At 34.9% G+C, this 27,180-nt stretch overlaps 1 protein-coding gene across 5 annotated transcripts in view; it reads left to right on the forward strand.

The window, feature by feature from the left end:
• The window catches only part of Nmdar2 (NMDA receptor 2), an 825,403-nt gene that overhangs the window by 671,697 nt on the left and 126,526 nt on the right, over positions 1-27,180 (forward strand). For all 5 annotated transcript variants that reach the window (XM_069831779.1, XM_069831775.1, XM_069831778.1 and 2 more), the window contains exon 8: positions 22,133-22,316. In XM_069831779.1, coding sequence (XP_069687880.1) covers positions 22,133-22,316 — 184 coding nt within the window. The remainder of the gene's footprint in view (positions 1-22,132; positions 22,317-27,180) is intronic.

The raw sequence follows: 27,180 nt of genomic DNA on the forward strand, positions 1-27,180 counted from the left end.
TAATAGATTAATGAAAACAAAATGGCATACAATAATAATAATAATAATAATAATAATAATAATAATAATAATAATAATAACAGCTGACGAGAAATTCTCTGCGAGATGTATTTTAATTAGGTATTGACGAGTGGAGTACCGTTCTTCCTAGAACTGACCAGAGGTAAGATACGTTGTTATGAGTTAGAGTCTTATGACGCTAAACAAATGAGATTCTCAGTCACCACATGTTGTTTAATTCTACTGTGGCTGAAAATATCAGCTAGTTTGAGACTAACTCTCTGTCGATGTGTTGTATAAGTTGAAACTGTTAGTTTATATTTTAAAAGTTGATCGAATGTTTCACGTTGGTTAGTTACTGTAATGTAATTAGTAGTGTGTCATTATGTCGTTTTCTGCGAGCAAGAGTGCCGTTACGCTGGATGTTGCCTGCGTGTAGGATTGGCATTACTCCACATTCCTACCAGGGCTGATCTCGTGAGATGCTCTCAGTAATAATAATAATAATAATAATAATAATAATAATAATAATAATAATAATGATTTACTTTAGCTGGCAGAGTTAAGGCCGTAAGGCCTTCTCTTCCACTCAACCAGCGAAAAGTATATATACATATGCATGAACTTACAAAGAATTCAACAATTTGATTTAGATGAGAGTTACATGTATACAAGAGTTATTTACGAATTAAAGAACAAAATACTATGAACTATTAATTAAACACTGAAATAAACTATGTAGCAGAATTAAGCTAAAATACATAGAATGTTAATATATTTCAAATAATATTAGATAATAGAAAGAGATTATTATGAGACAATTTTGAAAATACAGCACTATCAGGATGCATGTCTAAAGGAAGAAGTAACAATGTAGACAGTGATAGTTTAAGTCAGTATGATTGGAGTGAAATGCTAAGAAGGTTATCTTTTAAGCTGTTTTTAAAAGTGTTTATTGTCTTGCAGCCCCTAATACTTTGTGACAAGGAATTCCATTGACTCGAGATGGATACTGTAAAAGATGATGAATAACAAGATGTTCCATGAAGAGGTATACTTAGCGTGCCACAGATAAGTGGCTAGAGTATAGATAAGAGAAACGAGACGAAAGATAATTTGATGTTGAGGTGTGCAGAATTCCAAATAGTAAAGACAAAGAGTGTAAAGTTCTGCGTTTTTTAAGTCGGAGCCACGAAAGACTTACGAAGGACGGTGATATGTGATCATATCGTCGGATGTTGCACACGTATCTGACGTACATATTCTGAACTCGCTGTAACTTGACTGACAATTCAGAACTTAGGTCACTTAAGGGGAGAGGATGGTATTTTTTGGTGAAAAGTGAGTAAATTAAAAAAAAATCCTTAAAATACTCTGTGATATGTGTGGAAAGCATAGCATAACATTTTGTGGGTATTTGTGCCCTTATCAGATGTTGAGTCGCCATTTTTAAACTTCCTGCGTTATGGATTTTTAAATCATTCGCCCACTTTTATTGTTGTTTCCGGTAAATTAAATTTTCAAAAAAAAAATTTTTCTTTAAAATACCCTTTGATATATGTGGAATGCATTGCATAACATTTTGTGGGTATTTGTGCCCTTATCGTATGTTGAGACGTCATTTTTAAACTTCCTGCGCTATGGAGTTTTAAATCACACGCCCACTTTTATCGGTTTCCAGTAACTTCATTTTTTTTTTGCTACATTGCTAGACAAAAATGGATATAATTTCTTAACTATTAAAGATACATGTATGAGATTTAGAACACACATTCTTTAGACTATTAGGAAACTTTTCTCTATAACAGAATTTTGTTACTTGATTTCATTTAAAAAATACGTCCGTTTGTTTGCAAGAAAGGAAATCAGAAAATTGTTATTAAATTTTAATTGTTTATTTTACAAACGTAGGGACTAATACCAAAATTCTGTTAGATAGTTTGTAGAACATGCTTTTGCAAATACATTGCAAAAAACTGTTTGAATCTATCTTTAAAAATGGTTTAGATATATCGGTTTTAGTACAATCCTGCATTGGGTATATTTTTTCAAATTTGGACCCCCCATTTTTTTTTCAAAATATTTTTATTTGGTTAAGTTGCCACAGCTATGAGCTCTCTACATACAACAAATTAATATTTTACACCAAATAGGAAAAAAAGTTAAAAAAAATACCATCCTCTCCCCTTAACAAAACGTCACAATAATCGAAGTGCGGCATTACTAGGGTTTGTACTAGGGTAAGTTTTAATTGCTGGGGCAAGAAGTTTCTCAAGCGACTCAAACAGTGAATGGAGGAACAGATTTTTTTTATCGTTTCTTTAACTTGAAAATTCCAACTTAGATTATTATAAAAAAAAGAAGCCAAGATTTTTTACGACAGATGAATAAGGGATTAGCGTGTTGCATTCTTTCTCTGGGATATAAATTTCTAATTTCTGCACTTGGAAAGGAAGAGAAATTTTCTGAATTTGTAACCGAACGTTATTACTTGAACTACACCGGAGCACAGACGCGATTTTGGGTTCCAGTTTTAATCGGATTGAATACTGTGTTTACGTCAGCCTCTCCCCTTAACAAAACGTCACAATAATCGAAGTGCGGCATTACTAGGGTTTGTACTAGGGTAAGTTTTAATTGCTGGGGCAAGAAGTTTCTCAAGCGACTCAAACAGTGAATGGAGGAACAGATTTTTTTTTATCGTTTCTTTAACTTGAAAATTCCAACTTAGATTATTATAAAAAAAAGAAGCCAAGATTTTTTACGACAGATGAATAAGGGATTAGCGTGTTGCATTCTTTCTCTGGGATATAAATTTCTAATTTCTGCACTTGGAAAGGAAGAGAAATTTTCTGAATTTGTAACCGAACGTTATTACTTGAACTACACCGGAGCACAGACGCGATTTTGGGTTCCAGTTTTAATCGGATTGAATACTGTGTTTACGTCAGTCACCTATTCCTTGGTGCTGAGATTGCTTGCCACGAATGCGAATGGTTTGCACGGAGTGAGTTCACTAAATTCGTTGAATTGCAACAAGCTCTGCGTGTGTGGGCGGTCTGGAACTAAAGCACGTCTATCTCAAATGAAACACCCCGCACTAGATTGGGCCTGCATCTTCCTGCTCCTTTATCCGTGGTTCTGTTGTCTACAGTACAACTGCCCTAATGTAATAAAAACAGCAGCCGCGAGTTTCCTAGAGAACGCTGTCATCGTCGTCGTAGTCTGGATTCGTTCTTGTGTCTCAAGTTCTATGGCTTTCAGTGCAAGTGGCTGCCACTGAATGAACAAAGATGCAGAATTAGAACGCAAGTCGACTGCTTCGGTTGGTCGTAAACGTCTATCCAATGCGTGTTAAAGGATAAAGGAGTTAAGGTTCTCGACTTAGGCGTAGGAATTTTCTCCACTCTCTCCGGAACACAAAGAACTGGCATCGGTGCACACAGAATGAACAAAGCGAAATGTCTGGCGGAAAGTCAAGAAACTCCTGAAGGATATATACAGGCAAATAACAGAAGGGGAATTTAGGGATAAGGTTGCTCTGGCGATCCAATCTATGATCAAAATAAATTGGGGAACCGAGTTATACTTATATGGAGGAAGTAGAGAAGGCAGGCTGGGCTTAACCTGGTTTCGTCTAGGAGCTTGGAGGGCACTTAAAATCGTCAACAAAGAGGGGGCGAGAATATGTCCTCTTTGCGGTAGAGACGAGACATCACATCGTATTTTATCGGAGTGTGAAGCCACAGAAGCCCTGAGCAAACGATTCCTGCCAGAGTCCTTCATTACATCTAGCAGGGGGCACTTGGCGACATATGATATATATTAAATAACGCTAAATTCTGTGAGAGTGTGGGAAAATTTATGGCAAAATTTCGACAGCTGAGGGTGGAACTGGCCGAGGGGGAGGGGGCCGAGGAAATAAGAGGAAGAGTTATTTATTAGTGTTGCAGTGAGTAGTATTAACACTGAGCGAATAAGGTAATTAGGGGATAATGTTCTTTTTGTATTTATTGTGTTTTTTTTTCTATTTGTTTTTTTATTGCGTGTGTATATGTTTTTATAATGTCTTATATTTATATTTATTATTTAGATTATTTATTGCAATTTTAATATGTTTATGTATAGATGTGCAACGGTGTGTTTTTCCTTTCATATTTTACATTTATTTTATTTTTATTTTTTTTTTGTGAAATTTGGTATGAAGTTAGATTAGTTATAATTGTGATAATTTCTGATGACGGTAGTAATGATAAAAATTATTGTTGTTTTACTATTTTATTATTAGTAGTATACTTTTTGTTTTCTTTGAAGTTTCAAACTGTGCATTATTAGCACGAACAGCTGTACAGGCTCGTGCGAAGGATGTTGTGTACTTGAGTTTGTATGATTGTGCATCAAGAAATGCACTTCATTCATTCATTCATTCATTCATTCATTCATTCATTCATTCATTCATTCATTCATTCATTCAGTTTTGCTGTATCGCCTAGTGAGTTGTTACTTTCTCTGTCGCGCTACTAAAAGCAGACGTTTAGAATCAACTTCCTTCACAGCGGTAGTGTGACCGGTGACCGGTGTTAGCAGCGCGTTCGCCGGTACAAATTTTGGTCCATGACGGTAAAGCGAAATTTTGTTTTTTCTTTGCGTAACGATATGTTCACATATGTTTGTGAATATATTTGCTATTGGTCTCCGACCTATGGTTATATAACAAAAAATCTTTGCTTTGGGCTCCTCTACCATCCCTCAGAAGTATGGAGTTTTGCAACACCTGTATATCATATTATTAAACCAAATAAACCTCTGAAGTGTATTTTTAATTCATATACAGGGTGTTTCCGAGGTGGTGTTACAGACTTTCAGGGATGATGGCGAAAGGCACATGTATCAATTTGAGATAAGGAACCATGGTCCGGAAATGACTGAGTCGAAAGTTATAAGCAAAAATAGTTGTTTGGAAATGGAATTGTAATTTGGCAACACGTGCCCTCCTTCCCTTAACTTTTGGAACAGTCGTGGAAAGATGGTATGCACCGGATGTCTCCTACGTGGGTACTTGCCCCGATACAATCTGTGAGCTTGTCTACTGTTCCCATTGGCTCATCCGTATTCGAATATCATGCCTGCATATTCCGCTCTCGTGTACTCCTCCATTTCACTAGGACTGATCGACTGGACACTGCAACTTGTACACATACACTGCTGTCTACAGACGTGCATATCAGGACCGACCATGTCCGTTACACATTATGCTATCTGCATTGCTTTAGTGTAGTTTCCTGTTCCCATCCCTCTGACAGCGCACTGAATGGAATACTCTAAGTAGACAACGTAAACAACGTCAGATGAATACAGTAAGTGTAAGATGTACAGATAAATACACATAAATAAGATGTACAGAGGAATAAAATTATTTTATTTCCACACAAGTATTTTTGCTTGTAACTTTCGACTCGGTCATTTCCGGACCAGGGTTCCTTATCTCAAATTGATACATGTGCCCTTCGCCATCATCCCTGAAAGTTTGTAACATCAACTCAGAAAGACCCTATATTTCAATTTTTAGCGCATATTTAAACATTTTTACTGCACATTTGCATACATATTTCCAGTTTTTTAGTGCATGAAGTTCCGTGGTCTATTAATTAACATTCAACGTATAAACTAAACAGAAAATTGGTATTCTGAATACATTTCACAAAAAAGGATATTCGTGGCAAAACTAATCTTTAATAGTACATTATGCAACGAGCCTATAATGATAGTAATTAAGACGCGAGTACTTTTGTTTATGAAACGAGCGCAAGCGAGTTTCATAATTTTCATACGAACGTCTTAATTGCCATCATAGGCAAGTTTCATACGACTTTTTATGCTCGACCATATTTCTAACTTGAAATTATTCAGAAGTATTCATTTTATTTGTATCTGACTGAAGATCGGAAGTGACCTTGTGCATAGCTCGTGAATTATGAGATGTGCGCAGGCGCGAAAGTATTGATTTTTCCGAGGAACAATAATGTCATTGACCTTGATGTAATGTAGAGAATAACATGAACTAATTTTGATATAACCTGGAAATTGATTTAGAATTGAAAAATGAGATGACAAATTGAATTTATTTGAATATTATTTACAATTAACGCTAATTATTATAGTAACAGAACATAACCTTCTGCGACAGTATTGGATTTCCAGCCTCCGTGACGTTTCCCTCGTTGTCTTTCGATTGCATAGCCGAGAATAAACGAAAACCTGAACTTTAATGAATAGGTGTACTTTAATGACATGCCAGGGGCGGTTATTCAAGTGCAGTAGGTGAAGTGCGACTTCACCTATTTACTCGTAAAACACAATTTTATTTCCTATTAATCATTAATAAATTCTAGTTATTAGCAGTACAATATTTCTAAAATAAAAAAAAAGTTTTGTTTTCAGTCGTTATGAATAGTGTTTAGTTGTACAGGGACATCATTTTATTTTTACTAAAATTTTTAATATTAATCTGGCTATACCTTTCTATTAACGATTGAAACAGGAAACACCGTTTGCTACCCCTTCCATGACTGGAGTAGTTATAGGAGGGAAGAAAAGTAGTTCATCCATTTACGTAAACTAGGAAATATCGCAATTTTGAGTTTGATAATTTTCATTACGATTTTTGTTTAATCAAAATACAGTACAGTATTAACACTTAGTGTTTTTACTCACGAATTGAGCTATCCATGCGAACGTATTCATTATGTAATGTATATTATACTGTTTACAGCACATTAGCGTACAATATAGAGAACGAAGTTAAATTGAAAAATAATCATAATATGGATATTTAAACACATTTTTGAAAATGGTGGCCGTTCATTTCGATACAGGCTTCAGTTCTTTTGTGCAGATTATCACACTATAGACTATTGTACCTAATTCCAATTACCAGTTTCGTCCTTCGTACGAGTAACTCATGTTGAAATAATTCTATACCTATTCTATAAAAGAGTACCTTACGTACTGTAAATTCAATCTTCACTTCTGCCCGATCCGAAAAGATAAAATTACTCAGAAATGCTATCTACTGTCCGTTCAAGTGGTTTTGTCGCAGGGTCGTAGAAAGGGGGGAGGGAATCACGTGACAGTTAATTACTTAACGAGACCCTTTTATTTAAGTTATTTGAAATACTTGTGTAATATTACGTAGACGTCCAATTCCTAACAGAAATTAATGTTTTCAGAAAAGAGCTAAGACAGCCCAGCTGCTAGACTTTACAGAGGAGCGAACAGAAGCAGGTGGGGGAAACCGGGATGCGACGTATGCAAACGGACGACAGTACCTGTGCGAAAATATGATTGAATATTGAAAACTCTTTCGTTACTGGAAAACGCGAACATATTTCTGTAACGTACTGTACTCACTCAGTACTGCTTACGCGCCCTCGGCTCTGTATTGTGAACGGTTGGAAGTTTACTAGTAGAAGGGGTGGGAGTGAAGTACATTAAAAAACTCAGGTACAATAAAAATTGAAGTAAAAATAAAATGATGTCCCTGTATAAATAGTGCCTGTAACCGTCCGCTGAATAGAATAATGTCAACTGTTACGAGCGCCGAGCGGTGTCTATTGGAACTTACAATACTGTAGAAGTGAAATTATTTGGGCTCCCATTCTCATACAGCACTTGGTTTCCATGGTAACGTGACGTCACGCACTAAAGAAAGATTGTATGACTGAAGTGCGTTTCTGAGTCTTCCAGTTACGGAGAACTGTCAGACTTGTAGGTGGAGTAACCAGTTTGGAGATCTGACGGTACTAATAATAGAGAAGGGTTGAAGATGGTTGATGTTATTTTATCAGGAATACTCGCCACATTCATTCGCAAAGTTTAAAAGTTTTTTCCGCGGCGTGTATTATTTCTTCTCATGAGCTCATGAGCTTGCCAGTTTTGTTCCAGCTCTTGTATTTGAAAGTTTAAAGCGCACGTAAATGTACACATGTAGTTTAATACTGTGTACGTATATACAGACGTGGACAAATTATTAACAAAATGGACGATTTTTATGATAATTCTGTTTTCAAAATTTGACTTTTCAATTTAGACTACATTTGACAATTTTGGATATTTCCATCATTACAGTAGACAGAAACATGCGAAAATGTCAACTGTAGTTTAAATTGAAGAGTCAAGTTTTGTAAAAATATATAATAAAAGTCTTCAACTTTGCTAATAATTTGTAAATTAGTAAAATTGTCAACTGCATAGACGAGTCAAATTTTGTAAAAATATAAAACAAAAATCTTCAGTTTTGCTAATAATTTCGAAATATCCAAAATGTCAACTGTAGTACAAATTGAAGAATCGAATTTTGTAAAAATATACAACAAAAACCTTCAGTTTTGCTAATAATTTGTAAATATGCAAAAATATCAAATGTAGTCCAAATTGAGGAGTTAAATTTTGAAAAATATACAATACAAATCTTCAATTTTGCTAATAATTTGGTAATACACAAAAATTTCAACTGCAGTCTAAATTGAAGAATCATATTTTGTAAAAATATATAATAAAAATCTTAAATTTTGCTAATAATTTGTCCACGTCTGTATTAACTTATTATTCAATTTATTTAGAGTACTGTATATTAGTGATAAGTGTATATAGTGTGTTAATCCTACATCATAGTGTACTCTTATATTATATGTTTAAACATTATAGTGCTATTATACAAATACTTAGGTACCAGTACATAGAAAATATTGATAAATGAATGCAAAATATGTATCTCGAAAATGACACGGTTTGTAATTTATTAGAAATGGCGTTTTGTAGACTTAAATATGACGATAAAAAAGATATTTTAAACTCTGGACGACCTACAGTTCAATTTGTTCTTTGTTTTAAAAAGTGCTAAGAAAATAGAGAAGTTGTATAAAATAACTTTAAAAAATTCTTTCGATAAAAGAAGCTTTTCTGTTTGAAAATATTTAAAATTTCACTCGGAATGCTACACCACAGGACAGACTTTCATCCTTAGCTCCAAAGCTTTGCATAGAGATATACTGTCCACTCTCAGTTAAACTCAGACATTTTATGAAGACACTATCGACAGGTTTTGCTGCTTTAAAAGATAGGAGGATTGACTTGGTATGCAAGAAATTGAGTGAGTTCTGAAATAAATTAATTTTTCTATTTGCATGTGTTCTGGAACAACTGTATTAAAATTTCACGTAGTTTACGAATAGTAGGCCTACTCATTATATTGGTAAAACTGTTTATGCATTTGTGTATGTGAACAGACTTCACCAATTTTTTTTACGGCGAGCCGCTACTGTGACATGCATTAAAGGGATGCTACCAGGTGTATAATTACTAGACATCGGATTTTTAGGAACTAAAAATTGCACTTTTAGGCGCCTAAAATAAGCTCAAAATTTGTAAAATTAGGCTCTATTTTAATGAAAATAGGCATTTTAGGCACATCAAGGTATCATACTCATTTCTTTCACTGAAATTTTTAGTTATACACTAAAATACGCACAAAAAAGTATGTTTAAACATTAAAAAAGAATATTATATTATATTTATAAACAGAGCTGCACAAATTTAATATATTGAAACTAATGAAATAATGATTATTGATATCAAGATTACTCATTTTAAGTTATTGAAATTCAGTTCCATGCTCAGACTTTATTATAATTATCTGCACAGTACACCACCAGAATTTTTTTCTAAATTCTCCACAGTTAACCTTTGCCTTTTGTCACTGAGAATCATTTTGAAAGCAGGCACAAAAATGCAAAGTTCCACTTATTGTTGCATTTCCTGGTAGTGTTAACACTAGGAGGGCCATTCTTTTAAATATTTTGTAACGGTTTACCCTACTAATTCGCAGTTTTACGACTTTTCATAAATATTTCAAAAACACTCTTTCTCCAAAAATTGTGATTTTATGACACTCTGAAGGGCAGTACAGCTAATCGGTTTGAGACCGAAAACAGTCATTTTTTATAGTATAGTATATCTCTGAATCGGTAGCAGCACATGTTGTGATTGTTGCCTGCTTCAAAACTAAGGTTGGTTCTTTGTCGGCATTTATGCCTCCAAACATGTTAAATTAGGTGAAATCTATTGCGAGTATCGTGAGATTCAAAACATTTTGTTTCCTTTATCAATGGTTTCATGGCCGGTGTGAAGCAAACTTTCCACTTTTTAAATGCCTTAAATTTCGCAGTGAATGCATGTATAAATTATAAAAAGTAAGAGTAAAATGCGAAACTTTACAGTGAGTTAGGCATTTTTAGGCGAATATTAACAAATTAGGCTCTAATAACCGTTTTAGGGCATTTTAGGGCACTATAAAACTCTTTGAATACCTTTCAATTTCCATGAAACACAAATATTAATAATTATTTTTACTTTTCTCCTAAAGAAACAAAATAGGCATTTGCCCTAGAATCCGATGTCTGATTTAATTACTACATTTCAGCATGGTCGAGCATAAAAGAAATAATGCATTTATACTTCATTTATTGATTACTGTATCTGTGTACTCATATAAATGTAACAACGTATTAACCATTTTTTAACTAAGAAAAAGCTATCTGGGTCTCCCATTAAATTCTGTTTGGAAGTCGGTGCACGGTCTACGTTGAGGACTTTTTCACATTATTTGCCACAACTCTCATTTCCAGACAACAAGGGAAATTTTACAAAGGGAAGCGATATCGAGCCCGGCATAAAAACGTGGCTTCTTCATACTTTTTCCATGTAAAGAAGGACGCTACAAAAGAAAGAGAGAGTGGAATTTTATTGTCGCGCTGAAAGTAATTTCGTGCGATTTAAACGAAGCGTTCATTAAGAGCAGCTTCGCAGCATCCAAGTTAATTAAAATCTTATTTTCTTATCTTGCTTCGTCTTTCCTTTCTCAAAGCCAAACAGGCGCGTAATCGTTCTTCGGTGGAGAAGAATCGAAACACCACACGCAACGTGTTTTAATTTCAGACACTTTATGTAATAATATCCCACTTTCAAAAGGGATGCTGTGATTTTACTAATGGTGAAACGGTAACGTGTTATACAACAAAACAGGACAGTTATGCTACCGTAACTCAGGAAATAGAAAATATCTCAACACATGAGACTGTGATAAGCAGAGGTTGGATTTTTAGGTGCTCAAAATCGGGAAGTAGATGTTATGTTTTATTTAACGACGCTCGCAACTGCAGAGGTTATATCAGCGTCGCCGGATGTGCCGGAATTTTGTCCCGCAGGAGTTCTTTTACATGCCAGTAAATCTACTGACATGAGCCTGTCGCATTTAAGCACACTTAAATGCCATCGACCTGGCCCGGGATCGAACCCGCAACCTTGGGCATAGAAGGCCAGCGCTATACCAACTTGCCAACCAGGTCGACTCTCAAAATCGGGAAAAATATATTTACTTTTTATGTCCTAAAAATCGGGAAAATATTTACTTTGTATGTCCTAAAATTCGGGAAAATATGTGACAAAAATGGAAAAATATTTAATTATGTTTTAATTATTTTATGTGAATATCGTAGGCGGAGTTATGGGGAGACACTTTCCTCGCCATTATGAAAATTACGATCAGCGCGTCTGGCTGAGAAACCAGGTGGCCCGGGTTCGAATCCCTGTCGGGGCAAGTTACCTGGTTGAGGTTTTTTCCGGGGTTTTCCCTCAACCCAATACGAGCAAATGCTGGGTAACTTTCGGTGCTGGACCCCGGACTCATTTCACCGGCATTATCACCTTCATTTCATTCAGACGCTAAATAACTTAGATGTTGATACAGCGTCGTAAAATAACCCAATAAAATAAAAAAAAATTATGAAAATTTTCGTCGTTAGTGCAGGATTACTACTTAAATGACCAAATATTGACCAATTAACTTAAATACAGTTTTATGAGAACTTAAGGGGAGGCAGAGGTGAATATTTCAAAATCTACAAAATTTATCCGATTTGTATGAAATTGATCATGGATACTAATTATGTTATTAGTAATGGACATACCAAGTTTCTACTTTCTAAGTACAATAGTTCTATAAATATTAATAATTTTATAAAACTTTATATCGGTTGATATGAAATGCTCCGTGCACCATATTGTAAGAAATTTTCAATATTTCTTTTTATTTATATGTTCAGAGAAGGTATATAAATAATGATAAGTATTAGTTTATTATGGGAATAATATAGTAATACAGTTATCTTGGTTTTAATTTCATACTTTTAAGGGCACAAAATCAAAAACTAACATCGGAATATCAAAATAAAGATAATAAAAATTAAAAAAAAAAACAAATTTTCATTTTTTCTTCAGTTTTGTTCGAAAATTTCACCTCTGCCTCCCCTTAAAGTGCAATTTGTTTTGGTGAAATGCATAGTCTCTTTTAAGTGTCAATTAAAAAGATTTTAAGTGACAATTAAGGGAAGACTCCACTGAAAATCATGAACATTTTTCCAATTTTTTTAGCTATTTCACTTATTCCGAATTTATATTTTAATACCCCAAATGGGTTCAGCTCAATTCTGATTACAAATACTCGTATTTTTACACTTTTTAAATTAAGGCTGGAAGGGGGCGTGGAATTTAAAGTGCTGTCAAAATTGTTTTTCATCGAAGAATTCTTTTTCAAAATTTCTGATTACAAATCTAGTACCTTTTTGTTGGCTCCCTGAAGTTACTAGATGAATGTAGCGGAGGGGAATATTAATTTACATAAATATTCATTTTATTTTCAAATCTATTTTTCTGTGTTCATTTTTGTTGATTCAGCACCAACTTTCTTATGCCAAATATTAATCAATCTGGATGAAATTTTACTGCAAGAATTTATGAGGTAGCTGCATGTTTCTATACATTTATTGTGTGAGAAATGCTGCTAGTTTATTTTATTAATATTTTTCTTAATGCTACTAGTTTATTTTATTAATATTTTTCTTAAGAAAAATATTAATAAAATAAACTAGCAGCATTTCTCACACAATAAATGCATAGAAACATGCAGCTATCTCATAAACATACGAGTATTTGTAATCAGAATTGTGCTGAATCCATTTGGGGTATGAAAATATAAATTCTGAATAAGTGAAATAGCTAAACAAATCTGGAAAAATTTTCATGATTTTCAGTGGAGTCTTCTCTTAAAATTAAAGAAGTTGATGAAAACGGCCCTTAGTTACAGTACAATTTTTTAGTGGTGACAGCTCTTATCGCTTGTTGTGAGAGAGGAGACCACAGTTTCACAGATAGACAATTCTTATGTTCACGATTGAAGTGCGTCTGATATAATGTTTTATATAATCTCAACTGAATAGTTGAGGTATGAGCTTTACCTTTATTCATAATATGCGTATGGATACAATAAAAATGCCGTAAAACATTTACTACTGAACTTTATTTGTTGAAACTTCGTGCATACAGCAATGAAAGATGGGAGATTCCTCAGAGCTCAACATGACCCCCATTGCGCACCCTACACAAATCATAACGGCGACAGTTAATTACTTAACGAGGCCCTTTTATTTAAGTTATTTTAAACAGTTGTATAATATTACGTAGATGTCCAATTCCTAACAGAAATTAATGTTTTCAGAAAAGAGCTAAGAGAGTCCAGTCACTAGCCTTTACAGATGGGCGAGCAGAAGCCGGGTGGGAGAAACCGGGATGCGACATAGGCAAACGGACGACAGTACCTGTGCGAAAATGTGATTCAATATTGAAAGCTTTTTGTCACTGGAAAACGCGAACATATTTCGGAACGTACTATACTCACTAACTCAGTACTGTTTACTGTGACCGTAAGGCGACTTTGACTGCATACGCAGCCTTGGTTCTTTGTGGAGGACAATTGGAAGTTTAGTAGTACAGGAGGTGGGAGTGAAGTACATTAAAAAACTCAGGTACAATAAAAACTGAAGTAAAAATAAAATGATGTCCCTGTATTTAAGTGCTTGACGTAAGGAACTTGAAAATCCGTTAATAAGTCAGACAGTTGCTTCACTTCCCCTTCGGGTGTCCGCCTCCCTCCACAGGTGCTATGCACGTTGCAGGTTATACAGTGGCTCGGCGCACGATCACATTTTCGCCACGGCTGCACTATAGTATCGAGTTCAACCTCTGCTTACTATATGCACACGAAGACAGAATATTTTTGTGGAGAGAGAAGTGAAGGGAAGGTGTATACGAGCTATTCCATATCAAATCGACCGAAATATAGAGAAAATTGACCTTACAATTTCTAAATACAATGAAACTTTTTTTTGTACCTAGAGAACTGTGATACAATGCTTTGTGCAAAGTTTGAAGCATCAGAACTTCATAGTGTTTGAATTAAAAATATTTAAATTTATTGTATTTTCATAAAATTAGCAAATTTAAATTGTTGTAGCCCCGAAACCCTTTCACCCAATGATCAAAATCATGGTTTATTTTGATGCCGAGAAATTAAAGTTTATATTGACATATAAACAGATTTTCTTACTTCTTATGGAAATGGAGTAATTTAAATTTTTCTTCATTAAGACGCCTTTGCCTAGGAAAAAATATTTTAAAAATATATAGTTAGATTCCGCATTGAAAGTACAAATAAACACATATTTTTTACTGGTGGTATGTTGATAAGAAAGTATTGAAAATATCAAGTAAAGAAAATAGATAGTACGCGTGTGAACTAACCAGCTGACTGTGAGACGGGAGCTAGCCGAGACAAGCAAGACCAGGAGACAAACACGTGATGTGTCGTCTAGCAGCGCATGGCTGTGCTAGCTTTATCACAGGTTTTCATAAACACTGGAGTAAAATGACGCCCAACGCTCGCTTATCTTCAGCTCTCGACCAGTGCGTGCGATTCTACGCCGTTCAAGTCTAGGCGTGTGAAAATAATCTATTTAATACCCTCGAAACTTATTGCCGTACCACTAAGCAAACAATGCCGAATCCCTCTTAATAATGCAAGGTTTTTTCTCAATTTTTTTTTTACATTTTTACAAATGGCCAAAAAGCCTAAAAGCAAGTAAAATCAGATTATCTGTCTCTCTGTGTACAATAAAAATAAGGATTACTTCTTAACATAACCTACCAAATGTCAGGTTAAAAATAAGCTCTCGTTCAATGTTGTGCAGTAAATGGTTCCAGAGTTCTGAGCGCTGAAAGAGGCTTGTTTTTATAAAATACGCTAAATTTATCGCTCAATAATACGAAAACCGTTTGACTTCCGATAGTATATTTTTGAAAATGCACTCCCCTCAGCACCTTGTATAAGTAGGGAAAAAATTAGAGTATAAAAAAATGCGAGGTTTTTTACTGAACGATTTCATATGGAATAGCCTATACAGTGCCCACGCAGGAACATATTGCCCATGCCTGCCTTAGACTTAAATCACGGGGACTATTTATTCATAAAGAGAAGGTAGAATTACTTTGGCAGAGTCATACAGCACTCTATTATGAACCAGTACGTCCCTTTATTTATGCTGCGTACCTGATCCCTCGCGCACGTGTTTTTTAAATGTTTTGTATTCCAGATAGCTGCCGGACTTGTTTGAACGGATCGCACGTGAGCGGAGAGCAGAGTGGCTTCGTGCCCCTGTATTGCGGTTATGCGCACCCCACTTAGCCTTATTACACTGCGAGGGGCGGCTTATAACGTGAGATGGGGAGGAGAGGGCATTTTGCATACGTGATGACTGAGTGACACACAACAGACGCACCAACCTGTCGAATACAGTGGGGTCGCTCCATACAGTGCCATTCTATCGAGAACAGAGTTACAAAATTACTTACATTCCTTCCCCTTTGAATGTCGCACAGTAAGACCAAATGCCAGATGTTCACAGGCAAGTTCCGGGAATATTTCCAGCTAATAATAGAGCCTTGAAATTGTACATACTTTCTCATTAGATGACCAGCATCACCATCACAAACGGTACCGTCTAAGACTCTTTTATTACATAGTAATAGTAATAATTATAATAATAATAATAATAATAATAATAATAATAATACTTACTTACTGACCTTTAAGGAACCCGGAGGTTCATTGCCGCCATCACATAAGCCCGCCATTGGTCCCTATCCTGAGCAAGATTAATCCATTCTCTATCATCATATCCCCCCTCCCTCAAATCCATTTTAATATTATCTTCCCATCTACGTCTCAGCCTCCCTAAAGGTCTTTTTCCCTCCGGCCTCCCAACTAACACTCTATGTGCATTTCTGGATTTGCCCATACGTGCTACATGCCCTGCCCATCTCAAACCTCTGGATTTAATGTTAATAATAATAATAATAATAATAATAATATTTACTTACTTACTTACTGGCTTTTAAGCAACCCGGAGGTTCATTGCCGCCCTCACATAAGCCCGCCATCGGTCCCTATCCTGAGCAAGATTAATCCATTCTCTATCATCATATCCCACCTCCCTCAAATTCATTCTAATATTATCTTCCCATCCACGTCTCGGCCTCCTCAAAGGTCTTTTTCCCTCCGGCCTCCCAACTAACACTCTATATGCATTTCTGGATTTGCCCATACGTGCTACATGCCCTGCCCATCTCAAACGTCTGGATTTAATGTTAATAATACTAATAATAATAATAATAATAATAATAATAATAATAATAATAATAATAATAAAAATAATATTTACTTACTTACTTACTTACTTACTTACTTACTTACTTACTTACTTACTTACTTACTTACTTACTTACTTACTTACTTACTGGCTTTTAAGGAACCCGGAGGTTCATTGCCGCCCTCACATAAGCCCGCCATCGGTCCCTATCCTGAGCAAGATTAATCCATTCTCTATCATCATATCCCACCTCCCTCAAATTCATTCTAATATTATCTTCCCATCTACGTCTCGGCCTCCTCAAAGGTCTTTCTCCCTCCGGCCTCCCAACTAACACTCTATATGCATTTCTGGATTTGCCCATACGTGCTACATGCCCTGCCCATCTCAAACGTCTGGATTTAATGTTAATAATAATAATAATAATAATAATAATAATAATAATAATAAAAATAATATTTACTTACTTACTTACTTACTTACTTACTTACTTACTTACTTACTTACTTACTTACTTACTTACTTACTTACTTACTTACTGGCTTTTAAGGAACCCGGAGGTTCATTGCCGCCCTCACATAAGCCCGCCATCGGTCCCTATCCTGAGCAAGATTAATCCATTCTCTATCATCATATCCCCCCTCCCTCAAATTCATTCTAATATTATCTTCCCATCTACGTCTCGGCCTCCTCAAAGGTCTTTTTCCCTCCGGCCTCCCAACTAACACTCTATATGCATTTCTGGATTTGCCCATACGTGCTACATGCCCTGCCCATCTCAAAAGTCTGGATTTAATGTTAATAATAATACTAATAATAATAATAATAATAATAATAATAATAATAATAATAATAATAATAACTAGACTAGAAGTTTTCGAGATGGAACTATGAAGGTTGGACACTTGTCCTTCGAAGAGGTGGAAAAATTCAAATATCTTGGAGCAACAGTAACAAAAATAAATGACACTGGGGAGGAAATTAAACGCAGAATAAATATGGGAAATTCGTGTTATTATTCGGTTGAGAAGCTTTTGTCATCTAGTCTGCTGTCAAAAAATCTGAAAGTTAGAATTTATAAAACACTTATATTACCGGTTGTTCTGTATGGCTGTGAAACTTGGACTCTCACTTTGAAAGAGGAACAGAGATTGAGGGTTTTTGAGAATAAGGTGCTTAGGAAAATATTTGGGGCTAAGAGGAATAAAGTTATAGGAGAATGGAGAAAGTTACACATCGCAGAACTGCCCACATTTCATTCTTCACCTGACACAATTAGGAACAATTGAATCCAGACGTTTGAGATGGGCAGGGCATGTAGCACGTATGGGCGAATCCAGATATGCATATAGAGTGTTGGTGGGGAGGCCAGAGGGCAAAAGACCTTTGGGGAGGCCGAGACGTAGATGGGAGGATAATATTAAAATGGATTTGAGGGAGGTGGGATATGATGGTAGAGACTGGATTAATCTTGCTCAGGATAGGGACCAATGGCGGGCTTATGTGAGGGCGGCAATGAACCTCCGGGTTCCTTAAAAGCCATTTGTAAGTAAGACTAGAAGTTCAGGTCCCGACGGAGGAGATACAGTTTGACTGATAGCGGAGTGTTGGATGGACGTGGGGGAACAGGCTAGGATTTCTTTACTTTTTCTGCTCTGTTTGAAGGTTTCGTACGTACTAGTATTGAAGCTGGGACAGTTGGGACTACGTGAAGTCATTGTGATGTCGAGAACGAGATTCAATTGGAACAAAAAACTTACAGTAGAAATACCTAAGTAATTTTATTTGAAATGGCAAAATGCGTCAAAATTTCTGAAAAAAAAACAGCCTTAATTATGGACTAAAATGTATAATTACATGATTTGGAAGTACCGGTATCTATGTTTAGAAAAATCATATTAAAGAAATTACCCCCAAACTAAATTCAGCTTTTTTGCTATTAGACCTATGCAAAAGATAGTAAATATCAATACCTTAAAAACAATATACTGTGCATACTTCCACTCGGTAATGAGTTTTGGAATAATATTCTGGGGAAATTCCACGGATAGTAACAGTATATTTCTATTATAAAAAAGAGTAATTAGAATAATAGCAGGTGCCAAATCTAGGGAATGGTGTAGGACTATTTTCAAAAAACTACAAATAATGGCCATGGCTTGTCAGTATATCTTTTCATTAATAATCTTCCTCGTATGTAATCGTGAAAACTTTGTAACTAATTCAACAGTTCATAGCATAAATACACGTCAAAGAAATGACTTTCATACTCCATCGGCAAGTCTATCGTGCTATCAAAAAGGAGTGCGTTATATGGCATTACAAATGTTTAATAGCCTCCTTATCGATATAAAAAATGAGACTCAAAACATAAAATTATTTAGGGTCAAATTAAAGAAGTTTCTAATTTCTCACGCCTTCTATTCTGTAGGTGAATTCATGACATTCAATAACACTTCATGAAATTGGTACTAAAACTATGTGTTGTACTAGTAGACTATATTGTAAATATCGTCTGTAGGCCTATATATTTCATCTAGACTGTGACTATAAATTAAGAATTTATAATAGTATTAAGTTTTTTGACTTGTTCCATATTCTAGCTGTAAGCAATGTATGAATGCAATACAATACTTACTTACTTACTTACTTACTTACTTACTTACTTTTAAGGAACCCGCAGGTTCATTGCCGCCCTCACATAAGCCCGCCATTGGTCCCTATCCTGAGCATATTTAAAAATATACCATATAAAATATACCGACAGGTTGTGTACAAATATAAGAACGACAAATTATAAATTCATAATAGTTCGAAATTTTGTCACTAAAGGAGGCATTGAGAATAATATTTTTAGCTTTGGTACAATCATTAATAGAATATGGTATAATAAATTGGGATGGAGTAGCATCATCTGTACTTAATCCATTAATTGTATTACACAGAAGATTAATAAAAATTTGTCTGACAAAAAATATGGATTACCCAACAAATTTAATTTGTACAGATTTTAATGTATTAACTATTGAAGAAATGTATAAATATAGTTTACTAACTTACTACCACAGAAATCAAATAAAACGTGAATCTAATCGACATGAATATCGTACTCGAAGACAAAAGTCTTCTTTCCCATTAATTGAGCCTAAATTCCATATAAGTGCAGCTCTTAAACATGGTGCTAGTTTCGGCCCAAGACAAACCATTTTCCAAATTTGAAATATTTTAAAATTGAAGCTTTTAAAAAAGAAATTTATAAAATTATTCATGATATTTAATATTAACAAATGTGTGTGTTTTTAACCTGTTATTTCTGTCGACTATATTCATGTTTTTATTGAATATCACTGGCTTCTGTGTGATTGTCAATTTATATTAAATGTGTTTTTTCTCTTTTTTTCTCTTTGTTTGTTTGTTTGTTTTTTTTTTGCTCTTGTGTGTTATTTATTGGTTTGAATTAAGTTACTTAATGTATTTAGTAAATTTTCCTTGTAAATTTTATGTTATATTATTGACTAAGACCACACCGTACACGAACCAGGCTCTTACGGTAGTGGCTAGAAACATTTTTGTTTAATAATTTTAATTTGTACTCGCTAGCTAACTAGTTAATCAATCAAATCGAAAAGATAGCCGTCCAAATCTTGGATTTTAAATATTGGCATCCTAATCAATTCAAATGAACAAAAAAGAAAATGTAAATTAATGTTAAAAGAATACATAATTAAATTTTAAAAAAGAATATTCTGCGACAAGATGTGGTAGCTATCAAAACGATAAAAATTTATTGAAAATAAATAATATAAATTGAATATTTTGAAGATGAATAGAGATGATGATTGATGATGTTCAATGAAGATTTTAAAATGGCTGATGCAGTTGTCTGAAGAGTCTTTTCAGGAACCTTTAATTTTCTGAGGATCTCCAATGTACATTTGAGAATTGTTTCTCGCGCACCAAACATAAGTCCAATGACATTCCAATCTTGAATATTATATTTATGACTGAGGTCATCACAGCATGGAAGGTAAATAGCGCGTTTCTCTTCATGTACCTGCTTTGGTTGATCTTCATTGCTTTCGAACCTTACAGTGGGGTCAGAATGAGACCATTTTTTTTATCTCTGTCAATTATTATGATGTCAGCACGCCGTGTAGATCCTCCCGTAGAAAGACATTGAACTTCCTCGTATACTTCGTATTCACCATGTTCCCTTAATCTGTTAGCAATTATTGAGCGGACTGTGTTATGTCTGTCAATTCGCAGTAATTCGCCCTGAGGGCAGGAACCTAGCACGTGGGGTAACGTTTCATGCTCATTGCATCTCCTGCAATGGGTATTGCTAAGGCTTCTACCGGGGAGAGATCTAACTGCGACGACATTGGTGCTCATTTTAATGGCCTCGGTCCATTGGCCACAAGATAGATCTTTCTTATTGCTAATCCAGGTGTTACCTTTTTTCCAGTGAGAGTAGAATGTAATTCCTTTACCTTTCCCAGATAATGCGTTCCACTGATTACAAGAAGTGACACGAAGTTGTTTACGGATGTTACGTGGATTAATGGTTCCAATATCGTTGACATTAATTGGTAAGTGGCGAAGGCTGCCAGTAATTTCAGCTTGAAGGTTCCTAGTTTGATTAATATAAGGGTTGTCCTCTTTAACTAATAATCTGCAAACATTAAGATGTTGGAGAAAAGCTTCTCACTGTGCTTTAAAAATTCCAAGTCCTCTCAAATTTCGAGGTGCATATAGCATTACATCCGGTACATCTGTTGGTAAGCCAACGATTTCCTTGACAGAACTACGGATAAGTTTATCAATATCATCAAGAAATTTTAATGTAAGATTCTTTAACGGTGCACATTGAAATGGATAGATAAGCTGAGGCCAAATATATTTGTTTAAAATGTTTAGTTTTTTTATCAGGAATGAGTAAAGGTGATGACACTAGTTAAGACTATTTGTCAATTTCTTAATAATTTCTGTAGGATTAAATTTAATTTGATCATGAAAAGTGATTCCCAAATATTTGATATTTTCATTAGAAGTCAGACAGGATATTACAGATCCATCTGTTAACTTAAATGGCTGAGAAGAGAGTTGACCTCGGTGAAGAGAAATGACTTTACTTTTATCAGTATTAATCTGCAGTCCAATTTTTGCGAGTGAGTTCTTGACTAACATTGCCAGATGTTTTGCAGCACTATCATTTAGACTTATAAGAACTAAATCATCAGCAAAAGCTAGCACTGATATGTTTTCAAGGTTAGGAATGATATTGTAACCATATTCTTCTACAATATTATGTCTCAATAATTTATTTACATCTGAAGTTGTAAAGGTTTCATGTGGACACCCTGTAAATGCGTCCCAGCAGATGTTGGGGAGGCACACGCAGGGAGGAAGTGCGTCGGTGCTGAGCCTGCAAATTGCAGAAATTGCCTGTCGGCGCTATCTATAAGATTTAGTAGTTGTGATGTTCATAAGTCCAGGAGAGATATCTGATTACTTGCCACTTCATTAATTTTCAGAACGGGAAATGGAACGGTCTGATTGCAGACCTTGTCAACCGGAAGACGGATATGGTAATGACATCCCTCATGATTAATTCCGAGAGAGAAGCAGTGGTGGACTTCACCGTACCTTTCATGGAGACCGGCATCGCCATCTTAGTTGCTAAGAGAACTGGGATCATCTCGCCAACGGCATTCTTAGGTAAGTCCATAACATCTGTTCCTGTGATGGAACTTGGCGGAGCCAAACTTTGATTAAATCGTTTCCAACGTTTACTAACTGAAATCGACTTAATTTTACAGTTCATATAAAAATACATCACGTGAAACTTCTGTTCAGTTACTTAATCAATCTATTTTCATGATTATTCATTTTTAAACATTTAGACATGTATTATTTGTTCATTATTTGTTTTATACGACTTTATTTATTAGCAATGTGCACATAATTTTATGCTCGACCATGCCGAAATGTAGTAATTATACACCTGGTAGCAGACCTTTAATGCATGTCATTAAAGTACACCTACTCATTAAAGGTCAGGTCTTTCAGCCAATGACGGCTCAGGTTACAACTGTTCAGCCAATGACAGGTCAGCTTTCTACCGTTATAAAACCGCAAGTATCGATTATTCTCGGATATGCAATCGAAAGAGAATTAGCGAAAAGTCACGGAGGCTGGAAATCCAATACTGTCGCAGAAGGTTATGTTCTGTTACTATAATAATTAGCGTTAATTGTAAATAATATTCAAATAAATTCAATTTGTCATCTCGTTTTTCAATGTCTAATTTTATTTCAATCTTATCTCTGTAGGTTCTTATGGCCTAGCAAGGTCAATGTGGACATCTGTTCCTCGGAAAAAATCAATACTTTTGCGCCTGCGCACATCTCACAACATACGGGACATTGCTCAAAAATTAATAATATCAAGTTAGAAATATGGTCCAGCATAAAAAGTCGTATGAAACTCGCCTATAATGGTAATTAAGAAGCTCGTATGAAAATTATGAAACTCGCTTGCGCTCGTTTCATAAATATCCATACTCACTTCTTAATTACCTTCATTATAGGCTCGTTGCATAATGTACTATTATGATCCCACATTATAACATCGAAATTCATTTTTGTTAAGGTTATATTCAGTATAGGCCTATAATGAAACATATGAAATTTTCGATTTAGGTTTAAACTTTTCCATTATTCTGTATAAGATGATAATATTACTGAAAGCTTAAAAAAAAGGCGAGACTTCCAATATACTTTCTGAATGTTACAATTTAATTTATAAAATTATTTTCGTTTTTTTTAAGTACTACATTAGTAGTGGTTCTTCTGTTCCCCCCCTCTCTCTCCTTCTCCCATTTATTTTCCCTCCTTTTGTTTCCTCTCTCTCTTTCTAGTTGTAATTTCATATTGTGTAGAACATACTGTATGTAGCTACCAGAGTGCTGCATTGGAGTTAAATCGCTCGCTTGAACTCGGTCGAATGTCGCACCCTCGAGTGAGATACGATCGGTCGTGATACGCTCGTAATTAATAGAAGCACAGTACAAGGTCATCTCACCGACATGTCTTATCTTGTATGGAAGGCGACAGATAAGATACACATATGTTTTGCTTACACGGTAAAAATAAGGCTTTATTTTCTGCGTTTATGACAAACGTTTAATGGAACAGTCAATGGAACGTACCAAAACAGGAACATGAAGTTATAAATAAAATAGTATGAAAAACTTCGATATACAGCTATTATTGCTAATTAATAATTATTCAATATTTGATTTACCAAATAATATAATGTGATAGGTCCATACATAGTGTTCCGCCTATATACTGCGACAATGTAGAAACGTTTTACAAAATATTATTGATATAGCAGTAGATTAATAACAATATTAGTACAGAGATAACGTCACAGAAAATATAATAAAACGAATAATCATGCTGCACAACTGTTACACACGCAGAGATTGATACACTAATTATTAGAGATTATTATTATTATTATTATTATTATTGTTATTATTATTATATTACTACTAGAAAACTTGATACAGTTCTTGAATTATCGTGATTGTGTTCTCCGTTTATAATAATTACATTTACATCCAATAACGTCTATCAGATGTGGCAAAATCAAAATCACTCCTGTGTGTGTGGGAGGGGGGAGGACATCATGCATGCATGTACGCTACCTATCGGATTATGCTATGAACTACTTGGCGCTCGAGCGAAAATGTCCGATGCAGACCTCTGGTAGCTACTGTAATTGGAGCTTCTGTCCTGTTGTAAGTAGTACAGATTTTAAATAAATTGATAATCACAATATACAGGGTGATTCATAAATACCTGTAAAAACTTTGTGGATGTAATATAGAGGTAAAAATAAAACTAAAATGTTCTATACAACTTTTCCCACCAGTAAAGCCTTCGGCTGTGTCACGTCCGCATACATAGTGACTGCGGTAGATATTTCTTATTCCTACACCCCACTACAGTTGATTCCGACCTGATAGGACTTTGTTTACTGTACGTAGGCATGTTTAGTTGCATGGCACTGTTGCAGTTCCTACAGTCACCACGTCCCGTAGGTACACATTCATTTTGTCGCTAGTTCAGCAGGCTTCAGTTGTGTACAGTAAGATAGATCGTGCAACACCAGTTGCTTGGCCAGCCAGATCACCAGAATTCTACCTTTGGGGTCGTCTGAAGGCGCTCGTTTATGCCATTCAAATTCTGAACGTAGCATAACTACAGCAGTGACATCAAAATAGCTATGAAACTGTTCGGAATGAGTTGAACGGGGTCTGTAAAATTCTACGTACAGTAAACGAAGTCTTATCAGGTCGAAATCAACTGTACGTAATAGGGCTGTACGAATAACAAACATCTAACGCAGTCGCTATGTAGGCGAGCATTACACATCCGAAGGCTTTATTGGTCCATGTTTTTAATACCTAGCAAGATAGGACATTTTGCATCATAACTCTGAAAGTAAGAATTTGCGGGAAAAGTTGTATAGAACATTTTAGTTTTAGTTTTACCTCTACATTACACCCACAAAGTTTTTATAGGTATTTATGAATCACTCTGTATTATACAGGGTGGACCGAAAATAATGTCATTAATTTCAAGGAGTTTTTCTTTGAGATATTTCAAACAAAATAGTTCAATACAATTTTCATAGTTCATAAAGTGACTGAGGATATTTGGAATTCAATGAATGGCTTTCCCAAAATACTCTATGAAATGTTTCACATAAAACAATTTTTATCTTGAAAACGTAGCAAAAACGAGCAACATTGTATTAAACTTTTTTGTTCAAAATATCTCAAAGAATAACCCCGCGAAATTAATGATATTACTTACTGTTCACTCTGTATACCATACTATAGACACAAGTTTGAGACCAGAAGATGCGTCTCCTAACTCGTGAAGGAAGTTAATAGTGTTATTGATGAAGTAAAACATTTAGGCCAACAGTCAACAAGAATTATTATAGGTTTGTTTTAATGTTAAATATACCTTGCTTTAAAGTAATTCAGATTTGGAATCTATTGGATTATGAAGAACCTTCCTTCAGCATTGAAGGCGTAAGCACTCGACATATTATTGATGTGGCCAGAGTTCTTGTAACTTAGTCTTACAACTAACTATTCCTTCTCAGTGGTTTTCGATTTGCAGAGTTAGCAAACTCTGACATACTTCAGACTCTACAAACTTCTTGTGCATATTGTTTTTTGTGCCTCCAGGATGTTAATGTTGATATACACTTTTCCTTAAACTCCTGGTAACAAATTTCGTTTCTTACATTAAATTTGACTCATCCCTGATTCACTCAATGACGCAATACGCAATCTTAACGAGAACCTTGAATCTATATCTGCATGGGCCAGAAAGTTTGGTTTGATCTCAATGCAAGAAAATCACAAGCAATCCTAGTGGGACATCAGCGTCTATTATGCAATATTACTCCTGCTCTTCCAGTAAAAAAAAAGGTCACAATAAATCCATTTGCTTCCTGTGTTAAAAACCTTGGAGTTTACTTCGTACGCATTTAAACTGGAATAACCAAGTAACCCATATTACCAAAAAAGTGCTTTCCATACTACATTCCTTAAACAGCATTCGAAAATTCCTTCCGCTATCACTCAAGAAAATACTAGTGGAAACACTAGTAATGCCCCACTTCGATTATTGTGATTTTCTACCGACTGACCTCAATGTCAACCAGTCGCAAAAATTACAACATGTTCATAATTCTTGTGTTCGCTTCGTCTGCGATGTCCGTCGCGCTGACCACATTACCCCATCCTTCCAAACTCTAAACTGGCTACGGCCTAACGCACGTAGAAATTTTCATTCTCTTGTTCTCCTTTTCCAAGTCCTTCACACCTCTACACCTACCTACCTTGCCTCCCGTTTCAGTTACCTGTCATCATATCGTAATCTCTTCACACGCACGCAAAATAGCCGCATACTAACCATACCAACACATAAGACATCATCGTATTCATCATCATACACAATATCGCTCTCGCGCTTGTGGAATACCCTACCCAATGACATCAGAGACTGTCGGAATTTAACAGTGTTCAAAAACAAACTCAATAAGCATTTTCTTACTGCGTAGAGTAGGTATAATTTTTACTTAAATAAAAAATCTTTCTTTGTTCTTAGCTTCTACAATAAAATGCCTAGCCTTTATTAATCAGTTAATATTTTAGTACTTTGATTTGTATTGTATTTGTAAATTTAATATAAATTGTAATTATAATTGTAATTGTATTCGTAATATTATAGTTGTAATCCTCTGGTAGAGGGGAAGACAAGGCCTAATGCCTTATCTGTACCAGGTTAAATAAATAAATAAATAAATAAATAAATAAATAAATAAATAAATGACTGAATGAATGAATAAATGAATGAATGAATAAACAAGTAAACAAATAAACAAATGAACAAATGAATAAATAAGTAAATAAATAAATGATTAAATGAATAAATGAATAAATAAGTAAATAAATAAATGATTAAATGAATAAATAAGTAAATAAATAAAC

This window comes from Periplaneta americana, chromosome 7 (genome assembly GCF_040183065.1).
Source record: "Periplaneta americana isolate PAMFEO1 chromosome 7, P.americana_PAMFEO1_priV1, whole genome shotgun sequence".
In the NCBI taxonomy this organism is placed as follows: Eukaryota; Metazoa; Arthropoda; class Insecta; order Blattodea; family Blattidae; genus Periplaneta; species Periplaneta americana.